This window comes from Bufo bufo, chromosome 4 (assembly GCF_905171765.1).
Source record: "Bufo bufo chromosome 4, aBufBuf1.1, whole genome shotgun sequence".
In the NCBI taxonomy this organism is placed as follows: Eukaryota; Metazoa; Chordata; class Amphibia; order Anura; family Bufonidae; genus Bufo; species Bufo bufo.
Window position 1 is genome coordinate 233661556 of NC_053392.1, and position 27062 is coordinate 233688617.

At 44.4% G+C, this 27062-nt stretch overlaps 1 protein-coding gene across 2 annotated transcripts in view; it reads right to left on the reverse strand.

Moving 5' to 3' along the window:
- The window catches only part of LOC120997979 (interleukin 1 receptor accessory protein), a 281900-nt gene that overhangs the window by 14977 nt on the left and 239861 nt on the right, over nucleotides 1–27062 (reverse strand). For both annotated transcript variants that reach the window (XM_040428369.1, XM_040428368.1), the window contains one exon: nucleotides 3389–3518. In XM_040428369.1, coding sequence (XP_040284303.1) covers nucleotides 3389–3518 — 130 coding nt within the window. The remainder of the gene's footprint in view (nucleotides 1–3388; nucleotides 3519–27062) is intronic.

Genomic DNA, 27062 nt, shown 5'->3' on the forward strand with positions numbered 1-27062 from the left:
TGGCGACCACAGAGATCATTAACAAGGGCAGATCTAAATCGTTACTCATCATGTCTTTCATGCGTAGATTGACCTGGATAGCTCTGGAACAGGGGTTTCATTTTCATGCCCTGTTTTTGGACGGGGTCAGCAACATTGCAGCTGATGCTTTATCTCGTTTTGATTTTTCTCGCTTTTTCTTACAGAACCCAGAAGCAGACTCAGTGGGCACCCTGGTACTGGACTGGCGGCTGCTGGTCTTGGATTAGACTCTCTGATGGTGGTCGCCAGTTCACTCATTACCAAGTCTTTGTCGGCCAGTACGTTGCGGTCGTACCGCCGAGCGTGGGTGGTTTTTTCGAACTTTCAGTTGGCATATCCTAGAGGTGACACAGGTCAGGTCAAGTATATGGTGGCTTTCGTGTCTTATTGTCATTCGGTATTGGCTTTATCCTACAACACCATTAGGCTATATTTGGCTGGGGTGCAGCATTTTTTGGCACTTCAAGAGCCAGACAGACCCTCTATATTTTCAGCTCACCCGATCAAGGCCATCCTCAGAGGCATTCAAAAAAGCCAGGTCACGGTCAAGTCGGTCCGTCGACCTATTACGGGGGACACGTTTCGTAGCCTGTCGGAAGTTCTCACATTGTCACCATTCGGAGTCCTTCCCAGCCTGGTGATCAAGGCGGCGATGTACTTGGCGTTTTACGGGTTTTTAAGACCAGGTAAAGTGACACAGGCCAGACAAGGGGCAGTGGCTCTCCGCAAGGGAGATTTAGACAGGATGGGCAGTAACTTTCATTTGCAGTTGCCTCACAACAAAACAAGGCAGGTAGGTCCCGGCCATGTAGTTAAGTTCTTCCAGACCACAAACGCATGGTGTCCAGTGACAGTCTTGGACAACCTCTTGCTGGCCCTTAGTCTTCACAGCCCCACCGACCCATTACTTCCATTCCCTGTTGGTCCACTGACGTCCAGCCAGTTCATCAAACATATTCGCATCCTGTTGACCAGTGTAGGATTGAATCCGGCTCAATTCTCGGGGCATTCTTTCCGCATCGGTGCGGCATCCGCAGCGTCCAAGCATGGAGTCCCTGTGCATATCATCAAACACTTGGGGCGCTGGCGCTCGGGGTGCTTTGTACGGTATATCCCGGAGCCACAAGCGGAGCTGGTCCAAGCATTCAGTACATTGGCAGAGTAGCACCTCAGGCCAATCCTTCCCTCCCTGGTGGGTTTTGCCCCCTTTTTCAGGCATACCGACCTAGTGAGGCCAAGGCACACCTCAGGCCAATTAGGTAGGGGGGTGGTGGTTGGGCATCTTCCACTCGTTTAGGTCCTGACCACAAGTGTTAAGGCTGGCCGCAGGCTAGCCTGGATTTGTGGGAGGGGCCGGTACCTGTCTTAAGCAGTCCGGCTCTCCCAGGCAGCACGTCGGCATTCGGACGTCCCCTGCCCACCCATTCCCATTCTTCATTCAGTCATTCAACCATCACATTCAGGGTATGCCCCCTTTTTCAGGCATACCGACCTAGTGAGGCCAAGGCACACCTCAGGCCAATTAGGTAGGGGGGTGGTGGTTGGGCATCTTCCACTCGTTTAGGTCCTGACCACAAATAGTATTAAGATAACACAGAGCAATAAAACTTAAAAGGGTTTTCCCAATTCAAACTTTCATGATAGGAGCAGGTGGGACCAGCACCTATGTCCAGAATTGGCCCCCCGAAGTGAGGGAGACCATTCACTTCTATGGGAGTTCCAAAAATAGGTGAGCGAGAAGTCCCATAAAAGTCAATAAAGAGCGCACCGTGGATGCACGGCCACCTTTCCATTCACCGCTAGGAGACTGTCAGATAGTTGAGCCGGTACTCGGCTATTTTCAGAACTCCCATAGAAGTGAATGGTCTCACCTGCTCCTATGTATTATAAGGAATAATGTATCATGTACTGTAAATTATTCACATGTTTTATATGCTTAAAGAATGTACAGTAGGGGATTGTCATGCCCCACTCTGACGATGTGCGGAGGTCAGCCAGGATTGCAGCACAAGTCTAGTATTTGTTTTGATGCTGTGCTGGATCCGCCTCGCATCAGGTGCACTGGGTGGAGTCATTAGTTTAAATAGTCTCCAGCTAAGGTGCTCTGAGCGGATTATACTCTTCATTGTGGTCTTGGAAGCTAGAAAGGAAGGTTGGCTGTTTGTTCCTGCTTTCAGCAGATAAGTGTCTTTGGTTGTTTATGTCATCTATCCCATCCAGGTTCTGTGCGAGCTGGCAGCTCCTTTCTCCCCACTTCACCATCTCAGGGAGTTCAGGGTTCTGTTCTGGTGGACACAGCAAATCTACCTTTAAGATTTGATCTGTGGGCTGAGCATTGTAGGGAAAGAGGTCAGGGATTATTAGGAGGTGACCCTTTCCCCGTCTCTCGTCCAGAGCCTGGTTGGTGTGTTATCTGTTTAACTGTGCACGTCCGCCGTGACAGGGATAGACTATCCCAGATATAACCTTCTGCAACCATTCTTTTTAAATTATCCTCCTCTCTAAGAAATTATGGGGCACATTTATTAATAAGGCCCTGCACTGGTGGTGGATCTCTGAAGTTATGTAGAGGCACCGGCCTCTACATAGATTTAGTGTATCCACCGCCGATTCTAAATGTAAGACAGCTTCTTAGCTGTCTTACATTTAGACCATTTTGTAGACCTAAACCAGGCGTAGAGAATGATGAATGAGACGGGCCTGCCAGCCTGTCCCATTGATCTGGCGTGAGTGGAGAAAATTCGCAGATTCTGCCGCACCATGGTGTGTCACAAATCTGCGCCAGATATACGCCACAAAAGTGGTGTATATGTGGTTATTAATGACCCCCTATTTTCGTACAGCAACATAAATAGAAAAAAAGTTGGGAAAAACATCCTATGAAGAGGTCTAAGGAAACGACTGACAGTCATCTTAAATGGCAATTACTTAGTTACTGTGGAGCCAAGACTACCTGCTAATCTTTTTGCAAAAATGCAGCCGAGCATGAAAGAAGAGTGACTAATATAGTATTCACCCGAAGACTTATCCAAGGTTATATGTGCACGTGTGACATTATTTGAAGCATATGCTCTCTTATCTGCAATAATGACCTATTAGCAGTGCCATGCAGATTCAAGTATTTATTACTACAAAGACTAGAATTCAAGAAATGTAATTCATAAATATAATTTTTAGCATTATAAATGTAGACATGCTGTACCTGATTTTACCCAGAGAAACTGACAGCATTAAAAAACAATCTGTTTTTGTTCTATGAAATTGGAATTATTTGTCCCTATTAATAAAAGTAATCACTGATGTTCAGATCAGCAAATGAAACAAGGCAATTGGGATTTGTAGTAAAAGATGGACTTTTTTATCTTACCTTTCATTAACTTGTATTCTAGGATCAGTAAAGTCTCCTTCACTCTTCCCATTTATTGTCCATCCAATCTCAGTAAATGAATTCTCTACGTAGGAGAAATAAACGTCACATGGAATGTGCAATTCTCCTCCTAAATAAGACAAAAATACAATGTTCAATGCACTTTAGCCATCGTCAGTTTTAAAGTGTAACCGCCATGTTTTCATCAAAAAATCAATTTTAGCATATATTACTCCTGCTGCAGCATTATGCATAAAGCAATCTTTAGTTTCTTCACATACCACATTTTCTCAGAGTTTTTCCCTTAGTTACGGCTGTTTTAACCTCTACAATATGAGGAATTTCTCAAGATGGCTCCTCTGCCAGTTCTCTGAGGACAAAACTGCTTTCCCTCACTTCACATACACACTTGCTGTAGCCAGCAGCTCCCTGCCAGTCAATCAGATTGGATTACTGAGAGACACGCCTCCTCACTCTGAAGAATAATGCAGCCATGCAGTGTAAAGTACCACCCCTCCGTCTTCCTAGCTGTAGACAGACAAGCCATAGCAACTGTCTTTTAAGGTAGCAGTGGAAAGGGACAGAGGACATTATTGAAAGCGGTTATTATAAGGTAATTACAGATCTTTTGACAATCATTGACAGACTAACTCATTTATACACTCACCTAAAGAATTATTAGGAACACCATACTAATACGGTGTTGGACCCCCTTTTGCGATTCAGAACTGCCTTAATTCTACGTGGCATTGATTCCACAAGGTGCTGATAGCATTCTTTAGAAATGTTGGCCCATATTGATAGGATAGCATCTTGCAGTTGATGGAGATTTGAGAGATGCACATCCAGGGCACGAAGCTCCCGTTCCACCACATCCCAAAGATGCTCTATTGGGTTGAGATCTGGTGACTGTGGGGGCCATTTTAGTACAGTGAACTCATTGTCATGTTCAAGAAACCAATTTGAAATGATTCGAGCTTTGTGATATGGTGCATTATCCTGCTGGAAGTAGCCATCAGAGGATGGATACATGTTCTCATTCTGTTTACGCCAAATTCGGACTCTACCATTTGAATGTCTCAACAGAAATCGAGACTCATCAGACCAGGCAACATTTTTCCAGTCTTCAACAGTCCAATTTTGGTGAGCTTGTGCAAATTGTAGCCTCTTTTTCCTATTTGTAGTGGAGATGAGTGGTACCCGGTGGGGTCTTCTGCTGTTGTAGCCGATCTGCCTCAAGGTTGTGCGTGTTGTGGCTTCACAAATGCTTTGCTGCATACCTCGGTTGTAACGAGTGGTTATTTCAGTCAACGTTGCTCTTCTATTAGCTTGAATCAGTCGGCCCATTTTCCTCTGACCTCTAGCATCCACAAGGCATTTTTGCCCACAGGACTGCCGCATACTGGATGTTTTTCCCTTTTCACACCATTCTTTGTAAACCCTAGAAATGGTTGTGCGTGAAAATCCCAGTAACTAAGCAGATCGGGAAAAACTCAGACCGGCCTGTCTGGCACCAACAACCATGCCACGCTCAAAATTGCTTAAATCACATTTCTTTCCCATTCTGACATTCAGTTTGGAGTTCAGGAGATTGTCTTGACCAGGACAACACCCCTAAATGCATTGAAGCAACTGCCATGTGATTGGTTGACTAGATAATTGCATTAATGAGAAATAGAACAGGTGTTCCTAATAATTCTTTAGGTGAGTGTACATGCCTAGCTGTAATAAACTGGCAAATAAAATAAAAATATGACCGTTACACTTTAAGGCTACTTTCACACTGGAGGCAGCAGCGTCCAGCAGGCTGTTCCGGCGGGTGAACAGCCTGGCAGATCCGTGCTAACGCTAGCCCACCATGCTGCTGGAAGTCTGCTCCGGTCCCATTCACTCTATAGGTGTATTTCAGTATAATAAATGTTCCCCCTTAACTCTAAACTACTAAGAGTTCATAAACACTTATTTAAGCCACATTCTTATCAGTAAGATAAGAACTGAGCTATAATGAGTGTTTATAAGGTCAGAGAGCAGACATAAGGAGTCTGGCAGCTTCTGGTCTGACGGAAAAGACAGAAAATCTAAAGGATGCTACTAGAGCATCTCAGATTTGTACAGAAAAAAAGATGCCATATTTTTAATAAAGCCCAAATAAATATTTTTTTTTTTTTACCTCAAAATGAATACAATGCAATAATTTAAAAAAATTGGCCACAAAGGTGTACATAGCCTTTAAGGGAGCCTTATTCTCTATGTGAGCAATTATGGGGACATAATACTGTGTGGCGGACACTTAAGGGGGCAGCACCCTGCTCTGTGTTGGGGCACTCAAGAGGACATCATACTGTGTGGGAGAAACTTAAGGGGCCATCATTCTATGTGGAGGCAACAAGGTGGTGCCATAGGGAGGTATTCTTATTGTGTTTGTCGCGCTATTACTGTTTGGGGGTACAAGGGGGGCTGAGCATATACTGTACAGATAGGCACTTGGTGTGGTTAGAGGTGTGGCTCACTGTAATAATGTATGCCACTGATGCCATCTTTCCATGCATTTTTCATGAATTGGGAGGTATGCTGGTCATGATGCATCTCCAGATCTGTGCTGTTCAGGTCATAATGCCAAAGAATGGAGCTGTAATCCTCCACATAGTAGGAGAGGGTGTGCTGCAATTTTTTGGGACTGATTTATGTTTTTGGTTTTTACAGCATTTTCAGTATGCTAAATAAGTAGGGTGGCCACTTGTTTTACCCATAAAAGCTGGACATTGTAGACCCTGTAAGCCATGCCCCTTGCTGCCAGCAAAAGAGGGGGAGAAAAAAGTATGTGAAGACCTGAAGGTGAGCTGTGCAGAGCCCAAAGTGCTTCTCTCACCCTTAGTCACAGAGAGCCATGTCCGCTGGCTCTACTGACTGACTGGGAGTTCGAGAAGCCCCAGTCAGTCAATTTGTTGCTGCAGCTCACGCTCAGACAGCGCAATGCTGCTGCCAGAGGCCCTGCACTGAACAGAGGACAGGAGCCAGGAAACCAGACTGTCCGGCCTAAAACTGGATGTCTTGCCACCCTATAAATATGAAATGTTATTTTGCAGGTAAGCACAATTACGGTGAAACCCTTTCAGCTCCTGCACCATTCATTTTTATGGGAGGTTTTTATTTACTGCTTTCAGATATATTTGTTGCTACAATCATTACTTTTTGCATGGTCTATTAATATTGACCTCATAAATATTGAGTGACTACTGCTGCAGATTTTGAACAGTGTTTATGTTTTTTCAGTTTTTTATTCAATTAGTTGATTACTCAGATGTTGTCTTTTATATATTTGTATATGACCAAATATAAGATCTACTTTCATTGCAATGTGTGCTGAGATGTTTACACTTATCTTAAAAACATTTCCCCAGTAGCACCGAATTTATTTACTTATTTTTTATTTTATTTTTTTTGGGGGGGAGGGGGGGGAGTAATTAAGGTGGCTACATATTATTGTATGCGGTATACATCCCCTGAGTATTTATTTAGTACTGTGGGTACTTTAAAAAAAAAGTATGGTCTATGTCTGTTGCATTTGTTCATTATTGCACAAATCCGAGCATCGATATTAATATGTAGCTGCACCAGACTACACTTCTCTTTTCAGTTCATTTATTCAGGAGAGGGGAGCCCTGTGTATATGGTATTCAGACAGGTAGTGATGGACGAACATCAGCCGGGACAGTTCACGAACGCGAATGTTCATTCGTGATCAAATGTTCACCAACCGTGCGTTTGCATCTTACCCGTTGTCTTTAATAGCAGGCGAACCTGAAAAACCTTCAGGTCATATTTGCAGCCATCAAATACAAACTATGAGTGCAAAAAATAGTCCCACAACATGGACAGTGACATACCAGAGGGGGATTATTGGCAAAAATTCCCACAAAAAATATGTATTTTAATCAGGGGCCATTTTTATGCGTCTTTAAGGGAAACTCTCAAAAATGTTCCCTGCTGGAGCCTAGAATTTTTTTATTTCCTATAGGTTTAATATATACAGTGGGGGAAATAATTATTTGACCCCTCACTGATTTTGTAAGTTTGTCCAATGACAAAGAAATGAAAAGTCTCAGAACAGTATCATTTCAATGGTAGGTTTATTGTAACAGTGGCAGATAGCACATCAAAAGGAAAATCGAAAAAAAAACTTTAAATAAAAGATAGCAACTGATTTGCATTTCATTGAGTGAAATAAGTATTTGAACCCTCTAACAAAAAAAGACTTAATACTTGGTGGAAAAACCCTTGTTTGCAAGCACAGAGGTCAAACGTTTCTTGTAATTGATGACCAAGTTTGCGCACATTTTAGGAGGAATGTTGGTCCACTCCTCTTTGCAGATCATCTCTAAATCCCTAAGGTTTCGAGGCTGTCTCTGTGCAACTCTGAGCTTGAGCTCCCTCCATAGGTTTTCGATTGGATTAAGGTCCGGAGACTGACTAGGCCACTCCATGACCTTAATGTGCTTCTTCTTGAGCCACTCCTTTGTTGCCTTTGCTGTACGTTTTGGGTCATTGTCGTGCTGGAACACCCATCCACGACCCATTTTCAGTTTCCTGGCAGAGGGAAGGAGGTTGTCGCTCAGGATTTCACGATACATGGCTCCGTCCATTTTCCCGTTTATGCGAATAAGTTGTCCTGTGCCCTTAGCAGAAAAACACCCCCAAAGCAAAATGTTTCCACCCCCATGCTTGACGGTGGGGACGGTGTTTTGGGGGTCATAGGCAGCATTTTTCTTCCTCCAAACACAGCGAGTTGAGTTAATGCCAAAGAGCTCTATTTTGGTCTCATCAGACCACAGCACCTTCTCCCAGTCACTCTCTGAATCATTCAGGTGTTCATTGGCAAACTTCAGACGGGCCTGCACATGTGCCTTCCTGAGCAGGGGGACCTTGCGAGCCCTGCAGGATTTTAATCCATTGCGGTGTAATGTGTTTCCAATGGTTTTCTTGGTGACTGTGGTCCCTGCTAATTTGAGGTCATTAACTAACTCCTCCCGTGTAGTTCTAGGATGCTTTTTCACCTTTCTCAGAACCATTGACACCCCACGAGGTGAGATCTTGCGTGGAGCCCCAGAGCGAGGTCGATTGATGGTCATTTTGTGCTCCTTCCATTTTCGAACAATCGCACCAACAGTTGTCACCTTCTCTCCCAGCTTCTTGCTAATGGTTTTGTAGCCCATTCCAGCCTTGTGCAGGTCTACAATTTTGTCTCTGACATCCTTGGACAGCTCTTTGGTCTTTCCCATGTTGGAGAGTTTGGAGTCTGCTTGATTGATTGATTCTGTGGACAGGTGTCTTTTATACAGGTGACTAGTTAAGACAGGTGTCCTTAATGAGGGTGACTAATTGAGTAGAAGTGTCTAACCACTCTGTGGGAGCCAGAACTCTTAATGGTTGGTAGGGGTTCAAATACTTATTTCACTCAATGAAATGCAAATCAGTTGCTATCTTTTATTTAAAGTTTTTTTTTCGATTTTCCTTTTGATGTGCTATCTGCCACTGTTACAATAAACCTACCATTGAAATGATACTGTTCTGAGACTTTTCATTTCTTTGTCATTGGACAAACTTACAAAATCAGTGAGGGGTCAAATAATTATTTCCCCCACTGTACAAATGTGCAGCACTCCACGTTTTTGTATCCTTAAGAGGCCATTAAAAAAATGCATACGTTAATGTAAATTTTTTTTCTACCATGGAACTGTATGGTGAACAGACGCCACTGTACGGCATCAGCCTGAGGCATCTGTTAACGCAAATTTTTTTGGTATGCATTAAATGGATGGCTAAAATAGGATGCAGCACCAGTACACAGCGGAGCAGCATGGCGGAGAGGGGAGGCCGCCATGTACTGACAGAGCGCTACCTGTCCCTGGTGGTCAGGGATGAGGACTGTGTTTCCCAAGGATCATTTTCTACTGGGAAATACAGGGCACAGTATAATACACTAGAATCTATATAATATAAAGATATTAGCCCTACCCCCGAATAATAACACAATTAGGTGGTCATTTATTATATAGAAATACATCTATGTTCTGACACAGACTGTGGCGCAAAGGTCCTTAGCACCGTAATCTGTATATTTTTCCCGCTCATGCCAGGTCTAAAAAAGGATGGCATGGGCAGGGTAAGGGATACAGTTATGGCCATCCAGTTATTGGATACCACCGCCATACATTGACCAGATAACACCTCCATACCGTGACCAGATAAAAGGGTATAAGAGGGCACAATACAGAGAATGACTAGCGGCACTGCACAGGGTGTGGTAAGAGGGCACAATGCAGGGTATAAAAGAGCACAGTATGGGGTGAGGGGCACAGTATGGTGTGGGAGGCACAGTCACATGACCCTGTGACATTAGAAGGTCCTTATGGTGAATGCGGTTCATAGGCCACCATAATGAGAGGCAGAGGAGTGAGACAGTGGTGTGATTATGTGGCTAGAGATAAAAATTTGTAACTGTCGGCCAGTACAGGCCCGAAAAATTAGGCAATAGGCATTCACCTGACAGCAAAGAACTTTGGATTCTGTGGCTGGAGGTACATTAGGCGGTCACAGGATAAAAATGTAACTGTCGGCCAGTACAGGCCCCAAAAATTAGGCATTCACCTGACAGAAAAAAAAGGCCTTTTATGCCGCTGTATATACATAAGGCAAGTACCATTCTTTGTTCTAGGTGGTGGCTATGGATATGTGTGGGCTGGCAAGAGGAAATTCTATTACACATGGTCATCACAGGTGTTGAATTCCTCCAAGATACATGCCTCAGTCATTTTTAAAAATGTGAGGTAGTCCACACGGTCGTGAGCTAGGCGAGTGCGCTTATCAGTCACAATCCCCCCTGCTGCACTGAACGTCCATTCGAACAGGACACTCGACGAGGGGCAAGCCAAGAGTTCCATGGCAAATTGTGCCAGCTCTGGCCAGCTTCTCAGAGCGTCCACATCGGCCTTTAAGCCGATGTAGTTTGACACCTGTCAGTCTAGGCTTTCCCTGAGGCTGGATCCAGAGAGCGGATGTCGATGGGTTGGCTGCAAGAATGATCTCATATTCGAAGTAACCAACACATTTTCAAACCAGAGCAAAAAAGGAGATGAATCCAGCATTGAAGTTAAAAACGTTGTGAGCAGTGATGGCCAGTTTGCAGTGTTCGCCCGCGAACACATGCGATCTGCCATCTTAACTGACAAGTTCGGCGAGGCACAGGTAAGTCCTTACCTGTGCCTGTGCGCGAGCTGGTCTGAAATGATATGCAGTCTCCGGGAGCAGGCAGTTCCGAGAACAGCCTCCGCGGGCTGTTCTCGGAACTGCCTGCTCCCGGGGATCGCATTTCATTTCAGACCGGCTCGCGCACAGGCACAGGTAAGGACTTACCTGTGCCTCGCCGGACTTGTCAGTTAAGATGGCAGATCGCATGTGTTCGCGGGCGAACACTGCGAACTGGCCATCTCTAGTTGTGAGTTCCTTTATTCATAATAACACAGATCCATACAGTGACAGCATCGCCTCAGTGTTCCGATAAGATCATCTACGCGTTTCGAACAAACATGTTCTTATTCATGACTGACCAGAGATTCCCAGATGGCAGAATTTGTAGAGGTGAACTTCAGCTACTCCTCCCATCTCCAGGTGGTGATTGAAGGTAGTAGATTGAAGCATCCACCAGTCAAAGAAGCCCTACTGGGAAAATCTGAAGCAAACATTGGTGTATTCAACAAACAACAATAATAAAACCTAGTGCGTGCACTTAATACATAATGTTCTCCCCTCAGGTCTATATCAGGGATAACAATACATAAAAGACAACTTCCCAAAATTAGAAAGAAAAAATAGCGTTCCCTGAAAAAACCGCATGGTCTGAACAGTGATTCCCAATGTTAAAAATAAAGCACAACAAAAAAATGAAACTGAAAATGGCAGGTCTGTCTTCAAAAATACACTTCTGTGAGGAATAAACATATGCGCACCAGAAATGGATGTAAACCTAGTATAAATACATAAGTTCTTTCTTCAAATTGAGACCATCTGGATGCCTCGTTTTAATCGAAGAATCCAGAAGGCTTACCTCTGTATCAAACGCTTGTGGAAATTACCTCCTCGCTCAATTCCAAAAGCAGAAAAAGTTTGCAAACTCCTATCATGTACTGAAATGAAATGCCTGGCTGCATTGGAAATATTAACATATGAAGCATTGGTGACATAGTTCAAATGTTACAAGATTCTATTTTGAAATTTTTGGATAGTACCTCCCACATAAAATAAGTCGCACTGTGTACATCTAATAATATAAGATGCTAGGGTAGGGGAGAGCGAACAGCCACCACCTGTCACGACTATGGTCATGGTCGTGACTATTAGAGCCGCATGTGGTTGCCAGCGGCCAGGAATGGTTGTTTACCAAAGGTGAGGGCTGTTAGTTGGTAGCCTCACGTGCGGTTGACGCTGGCAACATGGTGTTGTTGGCAGTGTAGCAGCCTGAGCTTGTTGCTGGGTGGCTCGCTGTCAATGCATGCGGTTGCCTCTGGCAACGTGTGTTTGTATGTGTGCACTTTCTCCGTTTGGTGTGCACGGGGTTAAGTTGTGTTTGCTAGGTGTGGTGGGTGTGACCTCAGGCCTCCTTATATGTTGGTGTGTTGGAGCTTGTGGTCAGTTTGTTTTGTCAGTCTGTGTAGGAGCTCTGCTCCCTGGCTGAATGTCTTAGTCTGTGCGAGTCACCCTTATTTATTATATTGTTTCCCTTGCTCTGTCTGTGTGTCCCCTCCGGCGTGTTTCTGTTTTCCCACTCCCACCTGGTGTATGTAGTTATGGTGTGGGCCTTGTTTGGAGGTTAGTGTGTTTCCTCCGAATGGGGGCTGCTTTCCCGGAGGGGTTTAAGCAAACATCTAGACAGTGCGTTTCCGGTCCATCTCGTCGACGGCAGGTAAGTTCTGGTAACCTAGGTTGTCTGTTGCCTTTTGTTACTTACCTGTCGTTCGGCTGTGAACCCTGTCTAGTTGGTGGCCAGCTGCTGGGCTTCTGGAGACACCATGCATCCGTTGTGCTGGATGAATGGGTGGTCTCTGCCCTGTCTTCAGGCTTAGGGCATAGTAGGGATACCTAGGGTTCTAGGTTGGAGAGCATGAGCCCCCTTACCTTCTGAGGCGGCTCATGCATTAGGAGTTTAGGGAGATCTTCAGGGTCGCGTTAGGAGGTGTCCTGCTCCCTGTTCCCTGCTTTCCTGCGTTGCAGCGAACGCTGAGGCACGGTGGGGGGTTTCCCCCACTCCCCGCCGTGACACCACCCTATGCATACTATTAAGTCTATACCGGTGGGAGAAATGTTACGTGCTAGGAGAAATTGCAGCAGTGATGATGCGACGTTCTTGTCTGAGTGCGGCATTGTCACTGCACACTTGTTGGCAAGGGGTTATCCTGGTTGGATGATCAAAAGAGCTGAGAAAATAGCGCAGCTGAAGAATCGCAAGAGATTACTCTTTGGGAGTAATAATAAAAGCAGGAATGGTGATGACACATGATGACTGTACAAATCTGCCTACCCTGGTCCTTACATATAGCAATCAATTCCAGCAGGTCAAACAGGTAGTATCTGAATGTATTTCGATTTTACATGAAGATGATATTCTTCATGGCCTGCTGCAAGAGGGTTACAGGGTGGCAGCAAGACGATCCCCTACCCTAGCATCTTCTCTGTCTCCATCATTGTTTACTTCCATTCCCCAGAGGACCGTAACTAGTGCCTGGTTAAAGTATACCGGGTTAACACGGTGTGGTGGCCATCCCTGTAGGACATGTAATTACATATTGCCCACTGAAATGTTCCAGGATTCTGAACATACCCTGCATTTCCCCATTAGGTCTTATATAAATTGCAACACCACTGGGGTCATTTATATTATAAGATGTACACAGTGCGACTTACTTTATGTGGGAAGTACTATCAGAAAATTGAAAAATATAATCTTGGAACATTTTAACTATGCCACCAATGCTTCATATGTTAATATTTCTAATGAGGGCAGGCAGTACATGATAGGAGTTTGCAAACTTTTTCTGCTTTTGGAATAGAGCGATTTCTGCCCTCCACCCGAGGAGGTAATTTCCACAAGCGTTTGATACAGAGGGAAGCCTTCTGGATTCTTTGATTAAAAACGAGGCATCCAGATGGTCTCAATTTGAAGAAAGAACTTATGTATTTATACTAGGATTACATCCATTTCTAGTATGCATGTGTTTATTCCTCACAGAAGTGTATTTTTGAAGACAGACCTGCCATTTTCAGTTTCATTTTTTTGTTGTGCTTTATTTTTAACATTGGTAATCACTGTTCAGATAATGCAGTTTTTTCAGGGAACGCTATCTTTCCTTTCTAATTTTGGGAAGTTGTCTTTTATGTATTGTTATCCCTGATATAGACTTGAGGCCGAGAACATTATGTATTTTAAGTGCACGCACTAGGTTTTATTATTGTTGTTTGTTGAATACACCAATGTTTGCTTCAGATTTTCCCAGTAGAGCTTCTTTGACTGGTGGATGCTTCAATCACCACCTGGAGATGGGAGGAGTAGTTGAAGTTCACCTCTACAAATTTTGCCATCTGGGAATCTAGGGTCAGTCATGAATATGAACATGTTTGTTCAAAACGCGTAGACGACCTTGCAGGAACACTGAGGCGATGCTGTCAATGTATGGATCTGTGTTATTATGAACAAAGGAACTCACAACGTTGTTAACTTCGATGCTGGATTCATCTCCTTTTTTGCTCAAGTTACGTGGTCTTACCAAAGTTTCTGTGCATCAAGGAAGTCAATCTAATGGGATAGAGGCAGCAGGTGAGCTGGATACCGTCCACATTGCTTACATCTTTCGCAGCAAGGCCTGGAAATGTTGTATTCTGACAGCCATCTGTGATGCTGGTAACATGTCCGCCATTTTGTGTTTGTACCGGAGGTCTAAGTCCTTAACCTTTATGCTTTTTATACGGGGTCCTTCTTCAAATACTGGAGCATGAAGGCGCCCATTTGCACTAAATTGGAAGCGGTGGAGCACCATGACTCCTGCTCATCGCCCAGGAGAATGTCATCCTCGGTCTCCTTCCCCCAGCCATGGACAACAACAGGGATCCCCGAAAAGTTTAAAGCCTGCTCTTCTTGCTCCTCCTCCTCCCCCCAGCCACCATCCTCCTCTGACTCCTCTTCAGACTCCTGCTGACTTGTCTCAGATGGAGTAGCCCCCCCTGAAAATTCATTTAGCATTGCAACTTCCTCATCTTCCAGCTCCTGCTCCTCGACAGCTTGATCAATGACACGACGCAATGCACGCTCCAAAAAGAAGGCGTAGGATACGATGTCACTGATGGCGCCCTGGCGACGACTGACCAGTTTGGCGATCTCATCAAATGGCCGCAGAAGTCTGCATGCGTCGCGCATGAGCAGCCACTGGCACGGCGAAAAAAAAAAACAAGCTCCCAGAACCTGTTCTGCCGCAGAGTTCGTACAAGTAGTTATTAATGGCAAGTTTCTGCTGGAGCAGCCTATCAAGCATATAAACAGTGGAGTTCCAGCGTGCCGGCAGTCACAAATCAGACGTCTGACGGGCAAGTGGTGTTGCCGCTGAACATTCAAAAAGGTGAGCCATGGCCGTGTAAGATCTTCTAAAATGGTCAGAAATTTTCCTGGCCTGCTGCAAGACGTTCTGTACCCTGGGGTATTTGGCAACGAATCGCTGCATGACTAAGTTGAGGACGTGTGCCATTTTGCCCGGTTTCAGCGCACTCAGCAGATTGGCACCGTTGTCGCACACCACTTTACCAACTGTCAAATTGAGAGGGGGTTAGCCACTGATTGGCCTGTGACCGGAGAGCTGAAAGCAGTGCAGGACCGGTGTGGCTCTTGGCTTGAAGGCACAACAGTCGCAGCACAGCATGGCAACGTCTCACCTGGCACATCGAATAGGTTCTGGGGAGCTTGGTAGGAGAAGTCAGCCGAGGAGGAGACGGAGGATGGATTAGGAGGAGGAGCAGAAGAGGCAGACCTGCATGCAATCCGTGGCGGTAACACCAAATCCACGCGGGTGCCACGGGTTACATACTTGATGGACATCAAAAGGTTCACCCAGTGGGCAGTAAAAGTTATGTACCTTCCCTGCCCGTGTTTGCTAGATCACGTGTCTGTGGTCAGATGTATCTTGGCACCGACACTATGTGCCAGAGATATATTAACTTTCCGCTGAACGTGGCTATATAGTTCAGGGATGCCCTTCTGGGAGAAATATTTCCTTCCAGGGACCTTCCATTGTGGTGTGCCAATCGCACCAAAAATTCTAAAGGCCTCCAAGTCCACCAATTTATATGGCAGTAGTTGGCGGGCTAGCAGTTCCGACAAGCCAGCGGTTAACGGATTATCCGGCGTCATCATTTTTTTATGCTCGAAAATTTGGGCCACAGAAGCCTGCCTTGTACCAGATGAACGAGACAACGCCGCGGTGGAAGGTGGAGGACAAATGGGAGGAGAGAGGAGAAGGAGACAGAGAAGAGGCAGGGCGTGGAGCACCGTGAGTGTGGCTTTGTGGGTTCTGACGGCGTTGCTCCCACTGGACTTGGTGATGGGAGGCCAGGTGCCTTTTTAAGGCGGTCATCCCTAGGCAAGTGTTGGGCTTACCATGACTTATGCATTGACAGCACAGGCTGCAGATGGCAACACTATTATCAGCAGCTGACATGTTAAAAAAAAGCCCACACTGCAGAGCCATGTGCCGGCGTCCTGGGAGCGCAAAATGTGACCGTGCATGATGGATGGCTCGCTCCAGATACATTTGCAGTCTGCTTTTTGCCTACTGTGCACTGCGAGTTCTGTCTGCTTCTCCTCCCAATCGGCTGCTCCGTCTCTCCATCTGAAATCCTCCTCCTCTCTTGTGGGCACCCACGTGACGTCCATCGACACCTCATCATCGTCACCTCTACCACCACTGACATTAGAGATCTCGGAGTAGGCAGTAACAGTGGGGACCACCCTCCTTGGGCTGAACTGGGTACTGTCGTCAGACTGCTGGGTGGCGGCTGTTGCTACTTCCTCTTCCTCATCCGATGCCAAGAATGTCTGTGCATCGGTAAGGTCTGGTAATGGATGGGAAAATAATTCCTCTGACTCGAGTGGAGGGTCTGTGGTGGTGAGGGTGCAGATACAGAGGATGAGGAGGGTGCAGAAGCGGAAGGCTGAGTGAGCCACTCAACCAACTCTGGTGCATCCTTTGACACACGCACCTTCTCCAACTTCACACTTAGGCTCCGGCCTGGTGCACCTGCCCGACTCCTACCACCCCTGTGGAATGGCCTGCCTCTTCCCCTGCCTGTCATTTTCAAAATGACCCTGTGCCAAAGTTCTTAGAGAAGAACAGTATTTGTGGAAGCAGGTATATCGCAGGCCTCAATCAGTATTTGTAGAAGCAGGTATATCGCACCTCTCAATCAGTATTTTGTGGAGGTATGTATATCAAACCCCTCAATCAGTATTTTGTGGAAGCTGATATATGGCAGGCCTCAGTCAGTTAATAGTTGAAGCAGGTATATCAAATCCCGCAATCTATATTATGTAGACGCATGTATATGGAAAACCTCTATCACTATTTTGTGCAAGTGATATATGGAAAGCCTCAATCAGTTGTTAGTTGAAGCTGGTATATCACCCTCAAGCAGTAATTTTGTGGACGCAGGTATATTGAAAACCTCAATCACTATTTTGTGGAAGCTGATAGATCGCAGCCCTCAATCAGTATTTTCTGGAAGCATACAAATGCACTATAATATACTTTCTATGTTAGAAAGTATATTATAAGTATATCACACCCCTCTGTGTATCACACCTATCGATAGCACAACATTACCAGTCCTTAAAAGCACTTTTGTGGCCCTATTAGCTAGCATTTGGTGTCCCTAATTTCCTTACAGCCTGTCCCTGCTCCAAAAGGCAACCTCTCCCTACACTGGCCATATGTTCGCCGCGAACCGACCGCCAAGCGAACTGCAAGGCCATCACTACAGGTGATAACATGGAGAGGGGAGTTCTTTATTTTGGCATAATAGCAGAGAATGGTTAGCTTCTATGGCATGTATACCCTGAGTTCGCTTTTGTTGTAGTACCAAGAGTTAATATATTATATCACAGTTTTACATAATGGGGTCTTCTTCTTTACATTAGTTATTTATTATACTCATTTTTATAGCGCTGACATATTCTGCAGCACTTTTACAGAGATTAGCATCACTCTGTTCCCAGCGGAGCTCACATTCTAAGTTTCCTGTCAGTATGTCTTTGGAGTGTGGGAGGAAACCGGAGTACCCTGAGGAAACCCACACAAACACAGGGAGAACATACAAACATAAATTCTTGGTTGGATTCGAAAAACATATTTGCTTTCTGAATCAAACATTATAAAGAAATTAGTAGAAATTATTTTGAAACATTATTCTTAGAAATAAATCACTGGGGGGGGGACGACGACGCGGAGCTAGCCGCTGAGCTGAGAGGACGCACAGCTTGCGAGCTACTGCTGTTATAGTGGTTTTAAATAGTTTAAAAGTCACTTTTTATTGATTCCTGGCCACTGTCATCTACAGCAAGTGCTGCTGTCACTAAAGCGCTCCCACACAGGTCTCTGTGGAGCTTGGACCGGAGCTACATATATCGGGGCCTGAACTGTGGTGAAGCCGGGGACTGAAGTTCAGATCCGGAGCGACAGCTGGCCAGAGAGAAGCAGTTGCACTGCTGCCGGTAAGCTCTACAGACAGACGGGGAAGATTTCCTTGCACCATCGGGCTCTGGCTGACAGCGCTAACAATAAGGCGCCTGCATATCAGCACTTCTCAAGAAAGGGCCACTGCAGTCTATAGCGGGACCGGTATCGCGCCTGGACCGTAGATTGAAGTGCCGGTCAGGTGCTTCAGCCGACTGGGGAAGGGCTGCAACACTGTAGCTGCGGGGCCCACTATCACTGGCGGCGGCAGAAGATCACTCAGTAACCCCTTAGGACCCGCGGGGATAGCCGCAGTGAGCTCCGATGAAGAGGGTCTATAGCTGAGAGAAGCCGGGTCCTGGATTTGAAGCTGCCAGAAGAAGGGGTGCGGTGACTGTCAGATCGGGCACATAAGGAGCAACACAGCACCAACCTTCAGGCTCCAGGGGCACCTGTTTAGAAATACCATACTCCTGCAGCTACAAGTCACTGGCAAATGTGAGACACAAATATAATGTATTACTACTGACCTAACCAAACTAACTAGCCTCTCATGGGCAAATAAGAATATGATTTAAAAGAGCTGTCTTCTATAAGTTCCCCATATATAGCAAGCTTTTAAGTGCCTGACTTCAATCTAAAACCATCTATTCTCCATTATACACATTATATGAAGCATGGGAAAACCAAGAGGCTTAACAGAAGAAAACAGACCTTCCAAGACACCAAAAAAGACTTTTGATAGCAACAAATCTCCAAAAGCTGTATCTGCAAGTTCTGAACACCTAAGTGGAGCCATGAATTCCAAACTATAATACTTCCTCTAAATAAACATATTTTACAAGAAATAAATAACTGCATTAGGTTTTTTTATAACCATATTTTTCACATCATAAGACACATTCCCCCCCCCCCCCCCCAAAAAAAAAAACCAGGGGAAAAATGGCAGCAAATACTAATGACCATTATCGAAGCGGCCGTCAGTATGCAAGAGGTGTGGGTAGTGTAGCGCTGTGCTGGATGTATTCACTGGTCTCTTGTCTTCTTGCACTGTGTCCTCACTGCGTACAGCTGTATGCTGTGCAACGTCAGGTCACAGTGCACTGCTAGGCAGGAAAAAGACCAGGGAGCGGTGAGCGTCAGTGCAGTCCGGAGCAGGAGAGGAAAGTGTTGCAGCTTCTATGAACAGCACATTGTGAAAGAACAAATAACTGGTTTATTTTACTTAGGACAAAACAGCAACCATTAACTGTAATCATCATCATTGAGATGGAGACTGCCAGAAATAACATCTACATAATCAACAGACAGTACATACATTGGAATAATGGCACTTGAATAAACAGTGATGTTCAACACAGCGCCACTATCAGCTTGACACAGTTCCTTCTAGCATTATGCTGCAGCTGTTGCTTAAAGGGGTTCGCCAATGACTAATGTAAAAAATAAAAATCAGACATCATATAGTACAGTCGTGGCCAAAAGTTTTGAGAATTACATAAATATTGGAAATTGGAAAAGTTGCTGCTTAAGTTTTTATAATAGCAATTTGCATATACTCCAGAATGTTATGAAGAGTGATCAGATGAATTGCATAGTAGTTCTTTGCCATGAAAATTAACTTAATCCCAAAAAAAACTTTCCACTGCATTTCATTGCTGTCATTAAAGGACCTGCTGAGATCATTTCAGTAATCGTCTTGTTAACTCAGGTGAGAATGTTGACGAGCACAAGGCTGGAGATCATTATGTCAGGCTGATTGGGTTAAAATGGCAGACTTGACATGTTAAAAGGAGGGTGATACTTGAAATCATTGTTCTTCCATTGTTAACCATGGTGACCTGCAAAGAAACGCGTGCAGCCATCATTGCGTTGCATAAAAATGGCTTCACAGGCAAGGATATTGTGGCTACTAAGATTGCATCTCAATCAACAATTTATAGGATCATCAAGAACTTCAAGGAAAGAGGTTCAATTCTTGTTAAGAAGGCTTTAGGGCGTCCAAGAAAGTCCAGCAAGCGCCAGGATCGTCTCCTAAAGAGGATTCAGCTGCGGGATCGGAGTGCCACCAGTGCAGAGCTTGCTCAGGAATGGCAGCAGGCAGGTGTGAGCGCATATGCACGCACAGTGAGGCGAAGACTTTTGGAAGATGGCCTGGTGTCAAGAAGGGCAGCAAAGAAGCCACTTCTCTCCAAAAAAAAACATCAGGGACAGATTGATCTTCTGCAGAAAGTTTCGTGAATGGACTGCTGAGGACTGGGGCAAAGTCATATTCTCCGATGAAGCCTCTTTCCGATTGTTTGGGGCATCTGGAAAAAGGCTTGTCCGGAGAAGAAAAGGTGAGCGCTACAAAAAGTCCTGTGTCATGCCAACAGTAAAGCATCCTGAGACCATTCATGTGTGGGGTTGCTTCTCATCCAAGGGAGTGGGCTCACTCACAATTTTGCCCAAAAACACAGCCATGAATAAAGAATGGTACCAAAACACCCTCCAACAGCAACTTCTTCCAACAATCCAACAACAGTTTGGTGAAGAGCAATGCATTTTCCAGCACGATGGAGCATCGTACCTTAAGGCAAAAGTGACTCGGGGACCAAATAGTTGACATTTTGGGTCCATGGCCTGGAAACTCCCCAGATCTTAATCCCATTGAGAACTTATGGTCAATCCTCAAGAGGCGGGTGGACAAACAAAAACCCACTAATTCTGACAAACTCCAAGAAGTGATTATGAAAGAATGGGTTGCTATCAGTCAGGAATTGGCCCAGAAGTTGATTGAGAGCATGCCTAGTCGAATTGCCAACACTGCAAATACTGACTCTTTGAAACTGAGCCTTTGAAACGTATGAAGTGCGTGTAATTATATTTCACTACATCACAGAAACAACTGAAACAAAGATCTGAAAGCAGTTTAGCAGCAAACTTTGTGAAAAACTAATATTTGTGTCATTCTCAAAACTTTTGGCCACGACTGTACATGATAATCTATTTCTAACAAAGCTAGAACCAGCCCTGAACCTCACATGAATCCAGAGAGCTCCACATTTATTGCTCTGCTAGATTTATATCAAGATGACAGCCCAAGGGGAGTGTATTTTCTGCTGCAGCCAAGGGGGCGTCTCCATGCTCTCCCTATCACAGTTCAGGAGGCAGCTGAAGGATGAAACTGGACATGTGCAGCCTTCTCATTGAGCAGGTCAAAGAAATAAAAAAAAAAGAACAAACTGCAGGTGTGCTATACAGATATATTTAATTGAATAACTCAGTGGCTATACTAAATTTATAATTACATGCAATTACGAAAGTATTCAGATCCAGGTGCTGGTTTTAATACTGTAGAATATTTTTAGTGGGACAACCCCTTTAAGGCTACTTTCACACTAGCGTTTTTGCTGGATCCGGCAGGGCTCAGCAAAAACACTTCCGTTACTAATAATACAACCATCTACATCCGTTATGAACGGATCTGGTTGTATTATCTTTAACCACTGTACTTCATGTTAATGGTAAATTTGAGTCAATATGTTTTACCTTTATTTATAAAATAAATCCAAAAGTTAACGAAAATGTGAAAAAATGCACTGATTTCTAAATATGAATCTCTCTGCTTTTAAGACAGATAGTGATGCCTCATAAAATATTCATTAATTAACATTAACATCTACTTTATGTTGGCATAAATTTTGGTAATGTAATTTTTTAGGACGTTAGAAGGTTTAGAATTTTAGAAGCAATTTTTTAAATTTTTAAGAAAGTTTCCAAAGGTTGCTTTTTTAAAGGACCAGTTCAGTTCTGAAGTCACTTTGTGGGGCTTACATATTAGAACCAACCCATAAATGTCCCCATTTTAGAAACGACACCCCTCAAACAATTCAAAACTGGTTTTAGAAATGTTGTTAAGGAATTAAAGCAAAATAGAGGTGAAATTTTAAAATGTCACTTTGTTTGCAGATTTTCCATTTAAATTTTTTTTTTCCTGGAACACTTCAAGGGTTAACAACAAAGCAAACCTCAATATTTATTACCCTGATTCTGTAGTTTACAGAAACACACCATATACAGGGAGTGCAGAATTATTAGGCAAGTTGTATTTTTGAGGATTAATTTTATTATTGAACAATAACCATGTTCTCAATGAACCCAAAAAACTCATTAATATCAAAGCTGAATATTTTTGGAAGTAGTTTTTAGTTTGTTTTTAGTTTTAGCTATTTTAGGGGGATATCTGTGTGTGCAGGTGACTATTACTGTGCATAATTATTAGGCAACTTAACAAAAAACAAATATATACCCATTTCAATTATTTATTTTTACCAGTGAAACCAATATAACATCTCAACATTCACAAATATACATTTCTGACATTCAAAAACAAAACAAAAACAAATCAGTGACCAATATAGCCACCTTTCTTTGCAAGGACACTCAAAAGCCTGCCATCCATGGATTCTGTCAGTGTTTTGATCTGTTCACCATCAACATTGCGTGCAGCAGCAACCACAGCCTCCCAGACACTGTTCAGAGAGGTGTACTGTTTTCCCTCCTTGTAAATCTCACATTTGATGATGGACCACAGGTTCTCAATGGGGTTCAGATCAGGTGAACAAGGAGGCCATGTCATTAGATTTTCTTCTTTTATACCCTTTCTTGCCAGCCACGCTGTGGAGTACTTGGACGCGTGTGATGGAGCATTGTCCTGCATGAAAATCATGTTTTTTTTGAAGGATGCAGACTTCTTCCTGTACCACTGCTTGAAGAAGGTGTCTTCCAGAAACTGGCAGTAGGACTGGGAGTTGAGCTTGACTCCATCCTCAACCCGAAAAGGCCCCACAAGCTCATCTTTGATGATACCAGCCCAAACCAGTACTCCACCTCCACCTTGCTGGCGTCTGAGTCGGACTGGAGCTCTCTGCCCTTTACCAATCCAGCCACGGGCCCATCCATCTGGCCCATCCAGACTCACTCTCATTTCATCAGTCCATAAAACCTTAGAAAAATCAGTCTTGAGATATTTCTTGGCCCAGTCTTGACGTTTCAGCTTGTGTGTCTTGTTCAGTGGTGGTCGTCTTTCAGCCTTTCTTACCTTGGCCATGTCTCTGAGTATTGCACACCTTGTGCTTTTGGGCACTCCAGTGATGTTGCAGCTCTGAAATATGGCCAAACTGGTGGCAAGTGGCATCTTGGCAGCTGCACGCTTGACTTTTCTCAGTTCATGGGCAGTTATTTTGCGCCTTGGTTTTTCCACACGCTTCTTGCGACCCTGTTGACTATTTTGAATGAAACGCTTGATTGTTCAATGATCACGCTTTAGAAGCTTTGCAATTTTAAGAGTGCTGCATCCCTCTGCAAGATATCTCACTATTTTTGACTTTTCTGAGCCTGTCAAGTCCTTCTTTTGACCCATTTTGCCAAAGGAAAGGAAGTTACCTAATAATTATGCACACCTAATATAGGGTGTTGATGTCATTAGACCACACCCCTTCTCATTACAGAGATGCACATCACCTAATATGCTTAATTGGTAGTAGGCTTTCGAGCCTATACAGCTTGGAGTAAGACAACATGCATAAAGAGGATGATGTGGTCAAAATACTCATTTGCCTAATAATTCTGCACGCAGTGTATAGTAGTATACTGCTGTATGGGCACACGGCAGGGCACAGAAGGGAAGGAGTGCAGATTTTGCTGGAATGGTCTTAGCGTGCCATGTTGCATTTGAAGAGACCCTGAAGTACCCCCACAGTGAAAACCCCCAAAATGTGAACACATTTTGAAAACGACACCACCCGAGGAATTTTTAAGGGGTGTAGCGTGTAGCGAGCACTTCACTCGACAGGTGTTTCATAGAATTTTTAATACTTGTGTCTGAAAATGAAAAATATCCACCCACAATTTGCTACCCATTTTCTCCTGAATACAGTAAGACCCCAATTGTGGTAGTAAACTGTTATTTGGGGATATGCCAGGGCTCAGAAAGTAAGGAGCGACATCTGGATTGACTTTTTCATACCATTTTGGGGTACATACGACTTTTTGATTAATTGATATTATGTTTTTTGTGAGGTGAGGTGACTAGAAAAAGCTGTTTTGGCATAATTATTTTTTTTTTTACACCGTTCACTTGATGGGGTAGATCATGTGATATTTTTGTAGAGCCAATTGTTACTGACGCAGCAATACCAAATATGTCTATTTTTTATTGATTTGTTTTTTACATTTTACACAATAAGAGTATTAAAAAAATCCTGTTTTTGTGTTGCAATTTTCATAGAGCCATATTTTTTTTATTTTTCTGGCTATGGTCTTGTGTGGGGGCTCATTTTTGCAGCATCAGATGATGTTTTTATTGCTACCATTTTGGGTACATATGATTTTCTGATTGATTAACATGTTTTCTGGGAGGTGAGCTCACTAAAAAATCTGTTTTGGCGCAATGTTTATTTTTTTAATTTTTTTACGGAGTTCACCTGATGGGGTAGGTCATATGATATTATATTAGAGCCGGTCGGACGCAGTGATACCAAATATTTTATTTATTTCCTTCTATTTTTAACATTTTTAAAATAACGGATTTGGGGGGAATTTTTTTTTTTATGTGAAACATTTCCAAAACAGTTTTTATTATTATTATTATTTTTTTTTCATTTTTATTTTGCACTTTGTGTCCCCCATAAGATCATACCAGACCTCTGGGGGATATTTAACTTCATTTTTTTTTTTTTTGTTACAATTTTAACTATTGACATAGTAGCCCCAGTTACAGGGGAAATACACCCCCAGATAGGCTGTACAGGATAATACTGCGCCGTACAGCCTCAGTGCAGAGCTGATCCTGGTCCATAGAAGACCCGACAGCTCCTGCACTCCCCCGGCGGTCACATGATCACTGGGCCAGGACAGGAAGCGGCAGAGCTTCTAGAATATACAGCGAACTAGAAAGCAGGAACACCCAGGAACGGTCGCTGCCTTCTCTCTGGAGTGCCCTGCTGTCACTGACAGTGGGCCCTCAGCACAGAAGCTGCACGATTAACGTGCAGCTGCCATCTCTGAAATGACGTTCCAGACTGTGTTTGGCTGGTTTTATGTTACACTGCTCTAAGGGCGGAGCGCGTCACTCCCTAGGCTGTGTGGGTTAGGTCAGATGACCTTGCTGACCAACCCTGGCTCTCCTGCAGGTACTAAAGTGGCTCAGCCCTCTTCACAGATGCCTCAGTGTCAAGGTCATTGCGTTTGTTATTTCCTGATATGCACGTATGCTCCTGACCTATACTTCTTCCTGGATTCTGCTTATCGTCTGATCCCTGACTGCTTGCTTTGACTCTCTTGTTGCCAACACGGATTGCCTGACCTGTTCCTGTGCCTCCTGCCCTGACCTTTTACCTGTCTGACTACGCCTCTGCCCCATCCTTCGGTACTGCACTGTTGCTCCTGGTAACATCTCTGCTCGCCTGACTACACTTATATTTCAGGTACCTACTCTGGTACCTCCTGGTCCGCCCAGACCAGCTGCCACTGACTCGGGGATTGCACTGGAGTAGCTCCTGGCAACTACCCTAATGGCTCAAGTATATTCTCACCATCTGAGTGTCACGGATGGTGTTGCAGAAAACTAGAAATCACAAATAAAGATCCGACTGACTTGATCGCAAATTAAGGAACATATGGGTGAGCCCTTTAAAAGCCCTAGAGCTCTCCCTGACTGCTCAGCCCATGCAAAGATCTTTATGATAGAAAATTGCATGCCCCCGTACCTAGACTGAGTGACACCTGAAAACCCTATAATAGTGAGGGGAGACGACCACCGGCTCCCTGCACTCAATACGGAGGGAGTCAGGGTCACCTAGAATCAAGCCAACAGGAAAACACAAATAAAGGAATAGACTTATCTGAGGAACCAGCAGTTGCAGCATCTAGCAGTGAGCACAATCCAGGAAGTAGTATAAACCGTAAAGTGAAGCAGTATGGGAGGGGATATAAAGGGAGGTGATCACTGCTAATAGATGACAGCTGGGAGAGGGAGAAGAGATGACAAAACGAAACCAAAACAAAAGAACATCATGCAAGAGGTTCTGAAGAACGTCTGCCAGAACTTCTCAGAGATCTGGCGGTGACAGTACCCCTCCCTCTACGAGTGGACTCCGGACACTCAGAGCCCACCTTCTTAGGATGGGACCTATGGAAAGCCCTGATAAGACGAGTGGCCTTAATGTCCACCACTGGGACCCACATCCTCTCCTCAGAACCATAACCCTCCCAATGAACGAGGTACTGGAGAGAACCGCGGATAAAACGAGAATCCACAATCTTAGAGACCTGAAATTCAAGATTACCATCAACCAAAATCGGAGGAGGAGGCAAAGAGGAGGGTACAGTGGGTTGGACATAAGGTTTTAATAGGGACTTGTGAAAAACATTATGGATCTTCCAAGTCTGAGGAAGATCAAGACGGAAAGCAACGGGATTGATGACGGACAAGATCTTGTAAGGCCCAATAAACTTAGGACCCAACTTCCAGGAGGGAACCTTCAATTTGATATTCTTAGTAAAAAACCATACCAGATCACCCACATTCAGGTCCGGACCAGGCACACGTCTCCTATCCACCACACGCTTATATCTCTCACTCATGCTCTTTAGATTACCCTGAATCTTTTGCCAAATAGATGACAAAGACGAGGAAAATCTCTCCTCATCAGGTAAACCAGAAGACCCCTCTCCAGAGAATGTCCCAAGCTGCGGATGAAACCCATATGCACCAAAAAATGGCGACTTATCAGAGGACTCCTGGCGACGGTTATTCAAAGCAAACTCAGCAAGGGACAAAAAGGAACACCAATCCTCCTGATTCTCTGTCACAAAACAGCGCAGGTATGTCTCCAGATTCTGATTGACGCGTGCGGATGAACAGC